Here is a 17,943-nt window from a genome sequence, read left to right on the forward strand (position 1 = left end):
TTATGCTCAAAAAGCTTCAAATTTTGGAGCACTTTGATTTTGGATTTGGAGAACAGGAATGCTCAATCTGGGTTGTTTGTCCACTTAACTATGCTACTTGAAATAGGACTTTTAAAAAAGTAAAGCTTCCTATTTACAAATTTACTTACAAAGTAAATGCTTTCTGTAAAAATTCTAGAAGATGTTTAAAAAACTACCCATATACAGGAGATATAAAATTATATAATAAATAATCAAATTAGGAAAAATTTATTATTTTTTTCTATTATTTTTTTCTTTTTTTTTGTTTTTTTGTTTTTTTGTTTTTGTTTGTTTGTTTGTTAGAGGCAAGGTCTTGCTATGTTGCCCTGGCTGGAGTGCAGTCAGTAACTATTCACTGCAGCCTCAAACTCCTGGGTCCCAGCCTCCTGAGTAGCTAAGACTAGGGGCATGCACCGAAATAAAAGGAAATCACACTTCACATTGATTATGTCCCTTTTATCCTTTATTATATATTTCCCAAATCCTCTTAAAACCCCCAAAAAGTCTCTCTAGGAACATAAATCAGCGTTATATACCATTCTACAGGTATGTGTCAAATTTCCAAACAAATTCTCTTCCTACTTCTTATCCAAAAATGCCACCAGTGGATCAGGCCAATGTTCCCTTAGTCTTTCAGGTAGATACTTATATTGTCTCTAAATGTTAAGTTCAATGAACACTCATTCACAAAATTTTTTTGAATACCTATTATTTGCCAGACACTATTCTAAGTTCTCGGGGTACAGTGAGAAACTAGACTGATACATATTCTGCTCTTATGAAAGAAAGGGAAAAGACTGGCAGATGATGAGGTCACAAAGGTAGATGAGGGTGACTGAAGGACATAGTAGGGAGTTGTATTTTATTTGAAATAAGAAGTTACTTTTATTAGTTTCCTGTGGCTGCTGTAACAAATTACCACAAACTGAGTAGCTTAAAACAACAGCTATTTCTTCTCTCACAGGTCTGGAGGCCAGAATTTCAAAATCAGTATCACCTGGTCAAAATCAAAGTGTTGGCAAGGCCACACTCCACCTAGAGGCTCTGGGGTAGAATCTACTTTTTTCCTCTTTCAGCTTTTGGTGGTTGCTATCATTCCTTGGTTTGTGGCCACATCACTCCAATCTCTACCTCCATCTTCACATTGCATTCTTCTACATGTATGTGTCAACTCTCCTCTGCCTTCTTATAAGGATACATGTGATGACATTTAGACCACCACCCCAATAATCCAGGATAATCTCCCAATCTCAAGATCCTTAACTATATGTGAAAAGACCCTTTTTCCAAATAAGGTAACATTTACAATTTCTAGGGATTAGGGCCCAATATCTTTTGGGAAGGGGCATGATTCTGTCTACCACACCACTTAAGTAATTTTCATGCAAGAGGGAGACAAGATATGACTGATGCTTTTTAAAAGATCTCTCTGGTTGAGTTTCCTCTAGGAGGCAAAATGGAAGCAACAGAGGCAAAATGGAAGCAACAGATTCAGTGAGGAGGCCGCTGTAGTACAGATAGGAGATGACTAAGGCTTGAGACATTAAATTATACATTTTATATCTGTTACAGTTATGATCAGCTAATGAGTAGTAAAGACTGAGGACTCAGACTTCCTGTTTAAACCTAATTATACCACTTGCAAGCTTTGTGACTTTGAGCAAGTTACTTAACTAAGTTGTTTCTTCCACTGTCAAGTGATCATTATAGAACTGTTATGAGTATTCAGATTAAAATATGTAGAATATCTGACAGAATACAGTGCCTGACATGTAGTAAGACCTCAATAAATATTTGCTACATTATTTTTATCTGTACCTGGCATTGCTTAATTTCTATTACATAATTTTATGACACATATTATGGTTGCCAAAATGTAAGTGTAAAAACAACTAAATAAATGTAATAACTCAATAAGTAGAGAGTGTTTTTTGCATAGGATTGTAATGGAATCACCTTTGTTATGTGGTGTAATTATATCACTATTATTCTGAATTTTATAAAAGACCATGGTATAATATTTTGGATATTTATCTTGCCAATCAAATTCTTTCACTTCTAGATAACGACAAGTTCAAATCAAATATTGAGGTCTAACAAACATCTAAGATTTCAATTTAATATACTGTGGAAAAAGAATTAAAACTTAATAAAACCACACAAAAACAATTCTTTAACAGATACCCTAGGATTAAATCATGTAACGTGAATATATGGTAATAACTATATTTTAAAATGTCTCCACATTTAGGAAATTTAAATTGGAGGTCAAACATTTACTTCCTAAATTCCTAGCTAAATTCGATCTTGAGATGAGTGGCCTAACTGCACTACCATTCATTGCCCACTTTGCACACAGTTTAGAAAATAAACTGGGGAAATACTATGGATTGGCTTAATTCTATTTTTCTTACTTTCTATTTTTCTTCTTTTGTTAGTTATTCTAGACATCAACCTCAATCTGATGGATTGGCTCAATTGTAACACCAACTCTGTTTCTGACATTTTATTTTTAAACATTAAATTCCTTTATCTCTAAAACAGTGAAAATAGCAACCTATTTTTTTAAATCACTTTTCAGTTAATCCATTATCATAAGAACAAAATGCAAATGCAATAAAACAAAAATATCACTGATGAAAGTTTATAATACATAAGGCCAGCAAAATCTCCATTACTTTATCTGATGTTCTTAAAAGTAAAGACAAGGTAAAAGTGAACTCTAAAAGCTGCACACACTACTGTTATAAACGTGGTAAACATCTTGGTATTAATTAACTTAATGCATAAAATATTTATTGTTCATTTCTTTAAATTATCTAAAAGTAAATTATTCATAAAAGACTAGTATTATCAAGTACACAAATTATTTTCCTTATGAATTCAACAATCAACTATAACTGAAAACCAGCAGAACCATATGCATGGTCAAGCCAGAAATCTGGAAGTCATCTCTCACTTCACAAACCCAATCCATTATAAAGTTCTGGTCATTGTACCTTAACCCATGTTATCTCAGATATGTCCACTGCTCTCTACTGTCTTAATTAGTTTTCCTTATACTAGCTATGAGGCCCAGTACTGAAGCTTCCTAACTATCTTACTGCAATCTATTCTCCATACAATAACCAAAATGATCACTGTGAAATAGAAACACAATTAAGTCACTGCCTGCTTTAAAGCCTTCAAGGACTTTTCACTGTCCTAAGAATGAAAACCAACACTTGAATGCTCCGTCATCAACCATTTCTCTAACCTCTTCTCAATCACACCCCACCCCATTCACTGGGTCCAAAACACACCTGTCTCTACCTCAGTCCCAACCAGCTCTTTCACCTTAGGGCTATTTACTGCTCTCTCTACCTGAACTACTTGATCCTGACTCTCAAATGGCGCTTCTTTCCATCCCTTCAGTTTTCTGCCCCTCAAAAAGGCATCCCTTGCCATCCCAATGCACAGCAGGTGCCCTCGTTACTTTATTACTTTATCTCATCAACTTGTGTTCTGTACACTCAGACTGCTTATCACAAATGACCATTATACCTTTCTTGGGTGGGGAGGGATTTGCTTGTCTAATGTCTGTTTCTCCATCTAGACTGTAGCCTCCTTGAGGGCAAGTTCCCTATCTTTTGTTCACTTCTGTTTTCCCAGTGCTTAGAACAGTGCCTGCCTTATAAAAGGACTCAGTAAATATTTATGAATGAATGACAATGCCATTATTACTAAATGCTCAAGATCACTTTTTTTAAAAAAAATTGAGAAATCATGGCCAAGCAAAAGTAAACAAAGCAGTTACCCAATATTTTGTCAGCGTTTCATCACTGGAAAGTAAACACTCACAGAAGTGAGGTGGAATTGACAGAGGTGCTAACCAGGAGTACCAATAAGTCACAACAAAATCTGAATACAATGAATTTAAAATAATATGCACAGAAACACAGATTTTATCATTTGAAATGGGGGTGATCAAATGTTTGGCTGTCTACATTATATATTAAACTATCAATAAAAGTCATTATTATTGGAGTTACCCCCATAAAGCCCTTCTCATTTGCCTTATTCTTCAGCATTTTTACATCAAGTCAGAAGCACACAATACTCTACTATACTTGTTCTCTCATTGTTTCCCATGGTCACTAGACCTTCCTAATATACAATCTAATCTGGACTCTTCTACCTTTTTGGTATCTCTTTTAAACGGAGTACAGGGCAAGACGATGGTCCTAAATAAATGGTTGCATGTTGATTAGTAAAATAAATGAGTGAAATCATTCAGTTATAAATATAGGTTTCCTTAGTACATATTCATTAGTATATACTACCTTTGTATTCACTTATTAGTTAATATACTCTGTATTATGGATTAATTTCCATTACTTTTAAAGCTTATTAAAACTATATCTTCTATAACTCAGGCATACCTTATAGTTTCAGAAGATACATTTGATTCTTTGTATAAATATGCTATACATATGAGTGTACTATATTATTTATACACCCCCATGAAATTAAGGTTTTGGGGGAGCTGTTACTTAATTTCCTTTATTGTGAACTCAACAAAAGGATTTTTGCAAAGTAATTTAGAGATGTCTAAAGTTCACTGCTCTCTTTCATCTTTTATTCTTGCATCGTGAAACCTTGGACATCTAATATATTCTCTGTGGACCAGATTTCACCTGCTCAACGCAGAGTGTGCAGCATGCAATATTCTTAGCTATAAATCTAATTTGCTTACTTACATTAACTCTGTAGCCAAGAGGACCTAAATACCTGTTCCTTTCTGCTATTGTTTAACTGGCACTTCCAGGTGTCCTGCTGACAAGTGTAGGTCAGTTAGTATCACAGAAATTGAATGTAAAAATAAACCTGGTCTGTGTGGACCTAATTCCTTTGAAATTATGGCATGATTCTGGGAAAAACAGATATGAAAAAGCTTGATTTATTTTTGAATCACATGCAATGCCAAAATAAATATCATCTTAATTCACCATTGTAATCGGTCAAAACGTTCATAGTGCCTGCATAGGTGGGCATCTCATGAAAATAACATGGTATGTCCCTGATCTAAATCACAGTAACTAGAACCATAATACACATGTCTAAAAACAAAACTCAAGGACTCAATAATAACTTCAGTATTTTAAACACATAAATTAAAAATTATGAGAAGAGCTATATCCAAATAAAAAAAAAAGCAAAATCTACCAACCTCTATTAGCAAACATAATCCTCAGTAGTATGTAACCTCACTGACCCCATTAGTAGGCAAATTCTTGGAGGACACATACACTGGTGTCTGTTTTGTTCATTCAAGTTCTTATAAAGAAAAGCACTTTGCATATAAGTACAAATAAATAATTAGTAAATATTTAATAGTTGAAATTATTTAATTTTATATTAATAATCAATAAATATTAAATAGAAGAAAGAATGTAATAGTAGATCAAACATTTTTGTTCATAGCAGAAAAACTAATTCTGAAGAAATTTATGAAGCGATAAATTACATACACATCTAAAATTGTGATGGCTATAATTCACTTTATCTGATGATTCTTCGGAGGTCATCATAGGGTCAATTATTAGGAGTATCAGCTCAATTACATTATCAATGTTATACGAATACTATTAATATAGATTTAAGCCAACAGAATATTACTCTTTTTAAGAATAATTAGGAGGTGTTTTTGAGCTACTAAAAACTACCTTTAGTAAAATGTCTCTACTGAGAAAATGACTAAAGAAATTTTACAACTTAAGATCTGAATTTCTCCATTTCCATCAGCTAATTTCCCTGAATATTTTCATTATAATTCAAAATGTATATAATAACACTTCCTCCACTCAAGGTGCAAAAGATCAGCCATCAAAGCTCCAAAATCCTCTTTCAACAATGACAACATGCTACTGGGAAAAATGGGAAACTCCAATCTTATTTTATACCAACTTACTCTGACTTTTGGCAACACTCTCCGAAGCGTCTCAGTGGGATTCTGTCGCATCAAAAACGGGAGATTTGCAATCACACTTGTTCCTTGGACATCTTGACCAGCACTTACAAAGAAAACACAAATTTAAAATGTATAATTATAAGCTGAATTCCTCTGCACAGTTATAAAAAGTATAGACTAATTGGAAAAATGACTGCTTTGAATGATAAGCACTCAGACTTCTAAGTTTTAAGCCAGAAATACATCATTTAGATATAAAACTAAAACCAAAACTGAAATTTCATTAAGCAAATCTTATCACAAATACATGAAGATATTAATTATGCCTGTGCTGAAACAAGATTATCTTATTGTTTTAATATGTCTTAAGCCTAAAAGTTTTGAGACTATTACTAAATATGTATTTTTTAATTCTACCTCATTTTTTCCTGTGACCTGTCAGTTTGCCATACTTTATAAAAATGTATAAACGGTAACATTTTATTACGGTAAACATTAATAATCATAACAACAGGGAAAGCAATAAAATCAACTACAGCAAAATCATACAACTTTCTCTTGGTACAGTGAAATCACTTGTAAAACTAGATTTGACTCCATGCCAGAAACTTCTTAAAGATACACTCAATACTCTTAAAGATCAGCAGGGTGTATTTACATAATTCCTTTTTAAATTGACATTCATTAAGGAGTTATCAAAATAATCTCAGCAATACTCTAGTGGCCTAAATACCTTGAAAAAAATGTTCAGATTCTTCCAAAAAAATCATTCCACAAACAGCAAAAAAACTGTTTTCAAATACAACCAAAGTGGCCTAAGTTCTGAAAATACTTGAAATATCCATATATATACGTGGATGGATAGATACATATCAAAAAGATGCCAATAAACATGGCATCACCTCGGAAATCCCACCTATTCTTAACTGACACCAATTTAAATATTGATTGCTGATTCCATAATATTTACTTATTGATTAGAATTATTTTACTTATCTCTTCAAATGGATTTGTAGTTATATGTACATAAGACTTTAATACATTTTACATAGTTTTTTTAAGTAATATATTTTTGCTTCAGAGTAAGTTCTATTAAAAAGAAACATATTCTAATTCTAAATGAAGCTGCCCTGCCATGAAGAAAGGCTTTTTCTGTTGCAATATGGTAAGCTATGAAATACAGGACATCGTAATCATTCCACTGTTCTCATCACCCTCTAGGAGAATCCTTTACTAGACAAAATTCAGAAGGAATAGTGAAGGGTATGAAATAGAGAATCCACGCCAAATGGAGAGAGGGTCAAAAAAAGAGAAATTAAGGTTGCACAGAAAAACACCACTAGTAGTGAACTGAATGGTGGCCCCCTAAAAGGTATGTCTACATCTTAATCCTAGAACCTGTGATTATTGTTTTTATTTTTAAAGGGCTCTTGAGATAAAGAGATTATCCTGGGTTATCCAAACTAGCTAGGCCCTAAATCCAATAGCAAGTGTCCTTAAAAGAGAAACTCACAGAATAAAACATAACAGATGGCCGTTTGACCACAGATGCAGAAATTTGAGCAATACAGCCACAAGTCAGGGAATGGTGACAACCACCAAAAGCTGGAATAGGCAATAATGGATTCTCCTCTAGATCCCTGCTGACATCTTGACTTCAGACTTCTGTTCTCTAGAACTGTGACAGAATAAAATTCTATTATTTTTAAGCTACCTGGTTTGTGATAACTTGTTACAACAACCAGAGGAAATAAATATACTACATTACTAAAGAACTGAAAGAGAATAATCTGAAAGAAAAAGAAAATGACAATGCCTGGCCCAGGGTAGAGGTTCAATAAATATCTCTTGAAAGCATGAATGAATAGATGGCTAACTAGATGAACAGATGTCAGGAATATTAAATATTGAATGTTCCATGAATTTTATTCACTAATTTGCAATTAAGGTAAAAAAGGGTATAATCTCTAATACCTCACAGAGGTGAAAACAAAACTTTTCATAGGAAGGCAAGAAAAAGAAAACAGAAGCAAAAAAAGAACAAATAAAAAATAAAATGATACACTTTAGCCTTAAAATATCAACAATTACATTAAATATAAGTGGTCTAAAAATATCAGTTTAAGACAAGAATTGGCAGAGTGGCTTTTAAAAATGATTCGACTATATACTGTCTACAAGAAACTCACTTCAAAAAAACAGTATCAGTGGTTGAAAACAGTATCAGTGGTTGAAAATAAAGAATGGAAAATAATATATCATAGAAATGTGAATCAAAAGAAAGCAGGAGTGGCTATATGAATATCAAGTAAAGTAAATCTCAGAAAAGAGAAAATCACCAGAGACAGACAGGGACACTATAAAATGATAAAAGAGATGAATCCACCAAGAAATAGCAATCCTAAATGTGTATACAACAAACTGAGTTGCAAAATATGTGATGCAAAAACTGATAAGACTGAAAAGAAAAATAGACAAATACACAGGTGCAGCTGGAGATTTCAGAACCCATCTCTCAACAACTGACAGAACTACACAGAGAATCAGCAAAGATATAGAAGAACTCAAGAATACCATCAACCAAGATTTAGTAGACATTTATAGAACACTCTATCCAACAATAGCAGAATACACATTCCATTCAAGTGCCCAAAGAACATATATCAAGATGGACCATAAAACAAACTTCAACAAATTTTTGAAAATTTAAATAATACAGAATTTTCTCTAACCACAATGGAATCAAACTAGAAGTTGGTAAAAGAAAGGTAACAGAAAAATCTCCCAACTCTTGGAAACTAAACAAACTTCTATATATTCCCATGAATCAAAGAGAAAGGTCTCACGGGAAATCAAAAAATACACTGAACTGAATGAAAATAAAAAATTAACATTTGTGAGATACAGCTAACATATTCAAAGAGGGAAATGTAACCATCAGAAAAAAACGGAACATCTCATATCAATAATCTAACTTTCCACTTCAAGAACCTAGAACAAAATAATCACAATACACAAGCAGAAGAAACAAAGAGATAAAATCAATAATAAAAACAGAAAAAATAAAGAAAAAGAAGGAAACAAAGACCTAGTTGTTTTAAAGATCAATAAAAATCAACCTCAGCAAGAACGACAAAAGAACAAGAGAAGACAAAAATTACCAACATCAGAATTGAAACAGTAGGTATCTCTACAGACTGCAGAAATCAAAAGGACAATAAATGAATGCTGTGAATACTTCTATACATATAAATTTGAAAACTTAGACAAAATGGACCAATTTGTTGAAAAACATAAATAGTAACAACTTACCCAATATGAAAGAGATAATCTGAATGTTCCTACAACTATTAGGGAAATTGAATTAATATTTTCAAAGTCCTAAAAAAATGTCCAAGCCCAGATGGTTTCAGTGGAGAATACTACCAAACATTTAATGAAAAATTAACACTATTCTACACAATCTCTTCCAGAAAAGAGAAGAGGAGGTGGCACTTCCTAAATCACTTCATAAAGAAAAACTACAAAGCAGTATACCTCATAAATATAGATGCAAAAATATTTAATAAAATTTTAGCAAGAATTATATACCATGATCAAATGAAGTTTATTGCAGGGATGCAAGGCTGGTTCAATATTAAAAATCAATATACTCCATCATATTAACAGGCTAAAGAAGAAAAATATCAAATGATCATATCGATTCAGAAAAAACATTTGACAAAAGTCAACACATGAACACTGAAATTACAAATTCAATATAATTTATAATCACTCCAAAAAACTAACAAAATATGTACAGAAGTTGTAGGTTGAAAATACACAATGCTGAAAGAAATCAAAGGATATCTAAGCAATTAGAGAGGCACACACTGGGAAATTCAGCATGGTAAATATGGCGATTCTCCCCAAAGTGGTATACAGCTTTAACACAATTCCTATCGAAATACAAACAAGATTTTGGGAGACACAGATTATATTTTTTCTAAATTTATATGAAAAACCAAAGGAATAAGCATAGCTGAAACAACTTTGAAAAAGAAGAACGAAGTAGGAGGAACTGTGTCCACCCACTGTTAAGACTTATTATAGTAAGCTATAGTAACCAAGACTACACAGTATTGGTGGAGGGAGAGAGACATAGATCCACAGAACTGAAGGCAGAACCCAGAAATAGACCCCACACATATGCCCAACTGATTTTTGGCAACAGTGCAAAGACAATCCAGTAGACAAAAGACAGCCTTTTCATCAAATGGCACTGAAGCAACTAGATATCCACAGGTGTTTAAAATTTAAAAAAAAAAAAAAAAAAAAAACTGACACAACCTATGCCTCACACTAACTCAAAATGAACCACAGACTTACACCTAAACCATAAAACTAATCACTTCTCAGCCTTTTCACTAAGATCAAGTGTGAAACGTATAACAATAGAGCTGCCAGGAAAAACACGGGCAAATAGCTTCTAGATCTAGGGCTAGACAAAGAATTCTTAAACTTGGCAGTAAAAGCATGATCCACAAGAAAGGGAAGTTAGACTTCATCAAAATTTAAAACTTTTGTATTGTGAAAGACCCTGTAAAAGGATGAAAAGACAAGCCACAGACTGGAAGAAAATATTTGCAAATGAATGTTTGAAAAAGGACTAGTGTTGAGACCACATAAAGAACTCTCAAAACTCAATACTAATAAAATACACAATCCAATTCAAAAATGGGTAAAAGACATGAGGGAACATTTTACTGAGGATGATATACAGATTGCAAATAAGCCCACTAAAAGATGCTTAATTCATTAACCATCAGGCAAACACAAAGTAAAAGGACAATGAACTATCACTACACATTTATCAGAATGGCTAAAATTTTAAAACCACCACCAAAAGCAAAAAAACTGGATGATTCATTGCTGCTAGGAATGTAAGCCGGTATAGCCACTCTGGAAAACAGTTTGGAAGTTTCTTAAAATATTAAATATGTAACACCATACAAGACAGCAATTGTACTCTGGGGAATTTATCCCAAAGAAATAAAAATTTCTGTTCACATAAAAACTTGTGGATGAATGTTTATAACACCTTTATTTGAACAACAAAAACAACAAAAAAGATATGAAAACAATGATATGTCCTTCAGTGAAGAAATGGATAAACGAACTGTAGTACACCTACACCATACTGTGGAATGCTACTCAGCAATAACAAGGAAAAAAAAATTATTGATATGTGTAACCACCTGGAAGAATCTCCAGAAATTAAGCTAAGTGAAAAAAAATTCAATCCCAAAAGGTTACATACTGTATGATTCCACTTATACAGCATTCTTGAAATGACGAAGTTATACAAATAGAGAACAGATTAGCGAATTCCAGGGGCTAAGGAGGGATACAGGAGCAGGAGGGAAATAGGTGTGACCACACAAGTGTAATATGAGAGATCCACTGATGATGGAAATCTTATGCATCCTGATTTTATCAATGTCAACATCCTGGTTGTAATACTGTACTATAGTTTTTCAAGATGTTATTATAGGGGGAAACTGGGTAAAGAGAACATGGATATTTCTGTATTATTTCTTACAACTGTATGTGAATCTAAAGTTTTCTCAAAATATAAAGGTGTTTTTTGTTTTTTGTTTTGTTTTGTTTTTTGAGACAGAGTCTGGCTCTGTCATCAGGCTGGAGTGTAGTGGCGCGATCTTGGCTTACTGCAATCCCCAACTCCCTGGTTTAAGCTATTCTCCTACCTCAGCCTCCCGAGTAGCTGGGATTACAGGCACGCACCACCACGCCTGGCTAATTATTGTATTTTTTTTTTTTTTTTAGTAGAGATGGGGTTTCATCATGCTGGCCAGGATGGTCTCGATCTCTTGACCTCATGATCCACCCGCCTCGGCCTCCCAAAGCGCTGGGATTACAGGCATGAGCCACCACGCCTGGCCGAAAAGGTTAATTTTTGAAAGCAGTCAATGTAACAGAATTTTCAAAAAGCACCTGGATACCACACTACATGTGGAAATCTGAGAAATACAGTATCTACTCATGATTTAAAACTATCAGCAAACTAGAAATAGAAGGGAACTTCTTCAACCAGATAAAGAATACCTATGACAAACTTAGAGCCAGCATCATACTTAATGGTGAAAGAATGAATGCTTTCCCCCAAGTCAGGAACAAGGCAGGGATGTTGACCATTACCACTTCCTTATTTTAATCCATAAACACAATATTTATCTTTGTTTATTTAGATCTTTGAATAGTTTATTCAGTTTTATGTAATTTTTAACATACAGATCTTACACACATTTTCTTAGATTCGTATCTAAGCAGTTTTTTATTTCTATAGGTTTTGGGGGAACATGTGGTGTTTGGTTACAAAAGTAAGTTCTTCAGTGGTGATTTCTGAGATTTTGGCGCACCCATCACCCAGCAGTGTACACTGTACCCAGTTTGTAGTCTTTTACTCCTCACACCCCTCCCACCCTTTCCCCAGAGTCCCCAAAGTCCACTGTATCATTCTTATGCCTTTGCATCCTCACAGCTTAGCTCCCACTTATAAGTGAGAACATATGATGTTTGGTTTTCCATTCCTCAGTTACTTCACTTAGAATAATAGTCTCCAGCTCCATCAAGGTTGCTGCAAATGCCAATATTTTGCTACTTTTTATGGTGAGTGAGATACACACACACACACACACACACACACACCACATTTTCTTTACTCATTGACTGATGGGCATTTGGGCTGGTTCCATATTTTAGCAACTGCAAATTGTGCTGCTACAAACATCCATGTGCAAGCATCTTTTTCATATAATGACTTCTTTTTCCTCTGGGTAGATACCTAGTAGGTACAGAATCACAGAATGAATAAGAATTCACCGACCAGCTGCTGTCTTCAAGAGAATCACCTAACACATAAGGACTCACATAACCTTAAGGTAAAGGGGTAGAAAAAGATATTCCAAATGGTCACCAAAAGTGAGCAGGAGTAGCTATTCTTACATCAGAAAAAAAACAAACAAACTTTAAAGCAACAGCAGCTTAAAAAGACAAAGAGGGACATTATATAATTATAAAAGGACTTGTCCAACAGGAAAATATCACAATCCTGAATATACATACACCTAACACTGGAGCTCCAAAATTTATAAAACAATTACTGCTAGACCTAAGACAGCAACACAATAATAGTGGGGGACTTCAATACTCCACTGACAGCGCTAGAAAGGTCATCAAGAACAGAAAGTCAACACGGAAACAATGGACTTAAACTATACCCTAGAACAAATGAACTTAACAGATTATCTACAGAACATTCTAACCAACAACTGAAGAATACACATTCTATTCATCAGCACAAGCAACATTCTCCAAGAAAGACCATATGATAGGCCACAAAACAAGTCTCAATAAATTTAAGAAAATCAAAATTATATCAAGTACTCTCTCAGACCACAGTGGAATAAAATTGGAAATCAACTCCAAAAGGAACACTGAAAACCATGCAAATACATGGAAAGTTAATAATCTGTTCCTGAATGATCGTTGAGTCAACAATGAAATCAAGATGGAAATTTAAAAATTATTTCAACTCAATAATAGTGACAAAACTTATCAAAACCACTGGGAAGAGCAAAAGCGGTGCTAACAGAAAAGTTCATAGCATTAAATGTCTACATCAAAAAGTCTAAAAGAGCACAAATAGACAAGTTAAGGTCACACCTCAAGGAACTACAGAAACAACAAACCAAACCCAAACCCAGCAGAAGAAAAGAAGTAACAAAGATCAGAACAAGACTAAATGAAATGGAAACAAAAAAATACAAGAGATAAATGAAATAAAAAGCTGGTTCTTTGAAAAGATAAACAAAACTGATAGACCACTAGTGAGATTAACCAAGAAGAGAGAAGATGCAAATAAACTCAATTAGAAATGAAATGGGAGACATCATAACCAATACCACAGAAATACAAAAGATCATTCAAGGCTACTACGAACACCTTTATGCACACAAACTAGAAAACCTAGAGGAGATGGATACATTCCTGGAAGTATACAACCCTCCTAGATTAAACCAGGAAAAAACAGAAACTCTGAGCAGACCAAGAACAAGCAGCAAGATTGAAATTGTAATTTAAAAACTGCCAACAAAGAGAAATCCAGGACCAGACAGATTCACAGCTGAATTCTGTCAGACATTCAAAGAATTGATACCAATTCTATTGAAGCTAGACCATTATCACCATCCAACACTCTGTTGGAGCTCTGAACCAGTGCAATAAGGCAAGAAAAAGAAACACAGGACTTACAGATTAGAAAGGAAGACGTTTAATTGTTTTTACTCACAAACAACATAGTTGTCTATGGTGAAAATCCCAAATAATCTACAAAATGGCTAGTAGAATAAGTGAGTCTAGCGGTATGCAGAATACAAGGTCAATATATAAAAGTATCTCTACTTTTATATATTATATTTTCCATACAATGTAAAAGATATAAATTATAATTTAAAAGGTAATCTAATTTACATTAGCATAACAATATTGATATGGGAAGGGGTGCAGGGAAGTGCTGGCAAGGGATGGGCGCGTTCCCTGTCTAGAGTACCACCCCCGGGCCTGTGCCCGCAGACCTAGGTGAGGACAGGAGCTCCTGCCTTCAAGTCCAAATGCTGCCATTTCCCAAGACCACCCTGGCCCACCACACCCCCAACCTGTGCCTATAAAAGCCCCAAGACCTTAGCAGGCAGAGACGCAAGTGGCTGGATGTGGAGAGGAACACACCAGTGGAGGAACACCCAAGTGGCTGGACGTTGAGAGGCCGTCAAGAGGAACGCATCTGCATAAGAGCACACCAACAGGCCCCGCAGGTCGGCAAGCCATGAACCGGCGGCATGAGGCAGTTTGGCTGGGGCCGTCAGAGGAGAGCCCGGGCTGCTAAGCAGCCCGACTCCAGGGGAAAATCACCTTTCTACTCCTTCGCTCTTCTGGCTCCCCCATCTGCTGAGGGCTACTTCCACTCAATACAACCTTGCGCTCATTCTCCAAGTCCACGTGTGATCCGATTCTTCCAGTATACCAAGGCAAGAAACCCTGAGATACAGAAAGCCCTCTGTCCTTGCGATAAGGCAAGGGTCTAATTGAGCTGACTAACACAAGCCGCCTACGACTGCAAAACTAAAAGAGCACCCTGTAACACATGCCTATTGGGGCTTCGGGAGCTCTAAACATTCACCTCCAGACACTGCCATGGGGTCAGAGTCCCACAACCTGCCCCTGGGCATGCTCCCCCTAGAGGTTTGAGCAGTGGGGCACCAAAAAAGCGAGCCACTCCCCTACTGCACGCCCTGCGAGGGGGGCTGAGGAACTTTTCCTGTTTCAATATGAAATATAATTGGAACACTTGACAAAAGATGTGCAAGACGTGTAGACCAAAAATTACAGAACATGCTGAGAGAAACAAAGAAGAAAGAAATATATTCAAGGATCAAATACTCAATATTGTTAAGACGTAAATCTCACAAATTGAAGACAGATTCAATATGATCCCCTTCTAAATCCTAGTAGGCTTTCTGCAGAAATGAACACGCTTATTCTAAAATCTGCATGGAAATGCAAAGGATATCGAATAGCTAAAACAAATCTGACAAAAACAAAGTTGTAGGGCTAGTACTAGCAGGTTAGACTTTAAAACCTATCATAGAGCTATAATAGACAAGATAGTGCAATATTGGCATATAATCAATGGAAAAGAACAGAAAGTCCAGAAATAGACCCAAACATAAATGTGCAATTGACTTTTTAAAAAGGTGAAACGACAAATCAATGAGGAGATGATAATCTTTTCGACAAGTTGTGGCAGAACAATTAAATAGCCATATACAAACACAATGAGTCTCTCCTCATCCTGAAACAATAAACAGGAGTTAACGCAAAATGAATCACAGGCCTGACTATAAGAGCCAATAATGTAAAACTTCTAGAAGAAAACAGCAGAAAATCTTAGTGGCCTTGGGTTTGACAAGATTTCTTGAAGAGAACACAAAAGGTAAAGTATAAAAAATTTAAAACTCAACCAAATAAACTTCATCACAATTACAAATGTTTGTTTTTCAAAGGCACTGTTACAAAAATGAAAATGTAAGCCATAGACTGGCATAAAATATCTGCGAAACAAATATTTAGCAAATGACTTCTATCTAGAATATATAGAGAATTCTTAACTACAAGAGTAAGAACATCCAATAAAAAGCGGACAAAAGATTTGAACACCTCACCAAAGAAAATATAAAAATGGCAAATAAATACATCTTAAAATGCTCAACAAAATTTTAATCATTAGGTAAAATTACGTTACAACCACAATGAGATATCACTACACATTCACTGATATAAAATTATAAGGACTGAACATGCCAAATGTGGGCAAGGATGAGGAGTAATGGCACTTTCACATACTACTGATGGAATATAAATATAATACAATCATTTTGGAAAAGTTTGACAATTTCTTTAAAGGTTACACATACACCTACCAAACAACCCAGACATTCCATATTTAGACATTTATCCAAGGGAAATAAAAGCATATGTTCACATAAACACTTTAATGTAAATATTTATAACAGCTTTGTTTGTAATAGATAAAAACAATTCAGATGTTCACTAACAAGTGGATAATCAAATTATGATATATCCATACAGTGATATATCCATATAGCAATAAAAAGAAATGAAGAAAATCATGGATAAACTTCAAAACAATTACACTGAATGAAAGAAGCCATACAAAAAAAATTAATACTACTGTATGTTTTCACTTATAGAAAATCACAGAAAATACAAACTGAACTATAGTGGCAGAAAGCAGCTTTTGCCTGGGAATAAAGAAAGGAGAATGAAAGCTGGATTATGAAGGGGCATGGGGAAATTTTTGGAGGTGGATATGTTTATTATCTTGATCACGGTGAGGGTTTCATGGGAATATACATATGTGAAAAGTCATCAAATTTCCAATTTTAAATATATGTAGTTTACTATACATCAATACTTCAATAAACTAGTGCAAAATAAAGTATATAAATACCAAAAAAAGATGAAATCACCCCTATAAAGATGGCAATAGTGAACACATTGTTTTTTTAAATTTCCTGAATCCCTCATAAAAAACAGAACATAAAAAACTAGGACAAAAATAATAAAATTAAACAAAATAAATAAAATAAACCATGCATGACATCTACACCATAACTACATAAGATTTCCCACACAAACCAAAAATGCATGTCATGTGTGAACAGCAGCTAAAACCGTAAATGGTTTTGTATCCTCCAACAGCTGATGAATTCAGCAAGTCCATGGTAACATCTGAGAGGGCCAAGCAGTCTTATCCCCATGAACTTTCAAAACTTCTAGAACAAAGACCCAAGTTGAAGAAAAATTCTGGGAAACAGAACCCAAATTGAGCAGCAGAGGAACAACAGAAAAGGTCTACATAACAGTACAGGAGAGAAACAGAACCGAGAAACCTCAGAAAGTAAGGTATCCTAATTCGAACACTATACAAAACAACAAAAAAGGGAGCTCTAGAGTCCTGAAATTAGAAAAGCTATCCTGAACCACACCTCTTAAGGTTTATGAAAACTAATTTCACATAAAAATGAAAAATAAGGATCATTAAATTACACGAATAGTTATTTTTTAAAGAGAGAATAAGGAGCAGACTAATATTCCTAAAGACAATGGAAGACATACTCAAACAGGTAACTACAACCTACTATTTCTCCAAAGCAAAGAAATTTTTAATGTATAAGATATGAAAAAACACATGAATCATAATTATGAAAACTCAGAAATGAAGTGATAGAACTCAGGAAAGAATTAGAAGAAAATATTTCAAAAAAAACTAAACTAGAAAGAAGAAAAAGATGAATAAACACAATAATACTTCAAGAGAAATAAAAGGTGAA

General features: G+C 34.4%; 1 protein-coding gene across 1 annotated transcript in view; it reads right to left on the minus strand.

Annotated features, from left to right (window-relative positions):
• The window catches only part of PPP4R4 (protein phosphatase 4, regulatory subunit 4), a 111,476-nt gene that overhangs the window by 72,196 nt on the left and 21,337 nt on the right, over positions 1-17,943 (minus strand). Inside the window, exon 3 of the mRNA XM_011991711.1 lies at positions 5,972-6,074. Within this exon, the coding sequence (XP_011847101.1) occupies positions 5,972-6,022 (51 nt within the window). The 5' untranslated portion in view covers positions 6,023-6,074. The remainder of the gene's footprint in view (positions 1-5,971; positions 6,075-17,943) is intronic.

This window comes from Mandrillus leucophaeus, unplaced genomic scaffold (genome assembly GCF_000951045.1).
Source record: "Mandrillus leucophaeus isolate KB7577 unplaced genomic scaffold, Mleu.le_1.0 Scaffold4, whole genome shotgun sequence".
In the NCBI taxonomy this organism is placed as follows: domain Eukaryota; kingdom Metazoa; phylum Chordata; class Mammalia; order Primates; family Cercopithecidae; genus Mandrillus; species Mandrillus leucophaeus.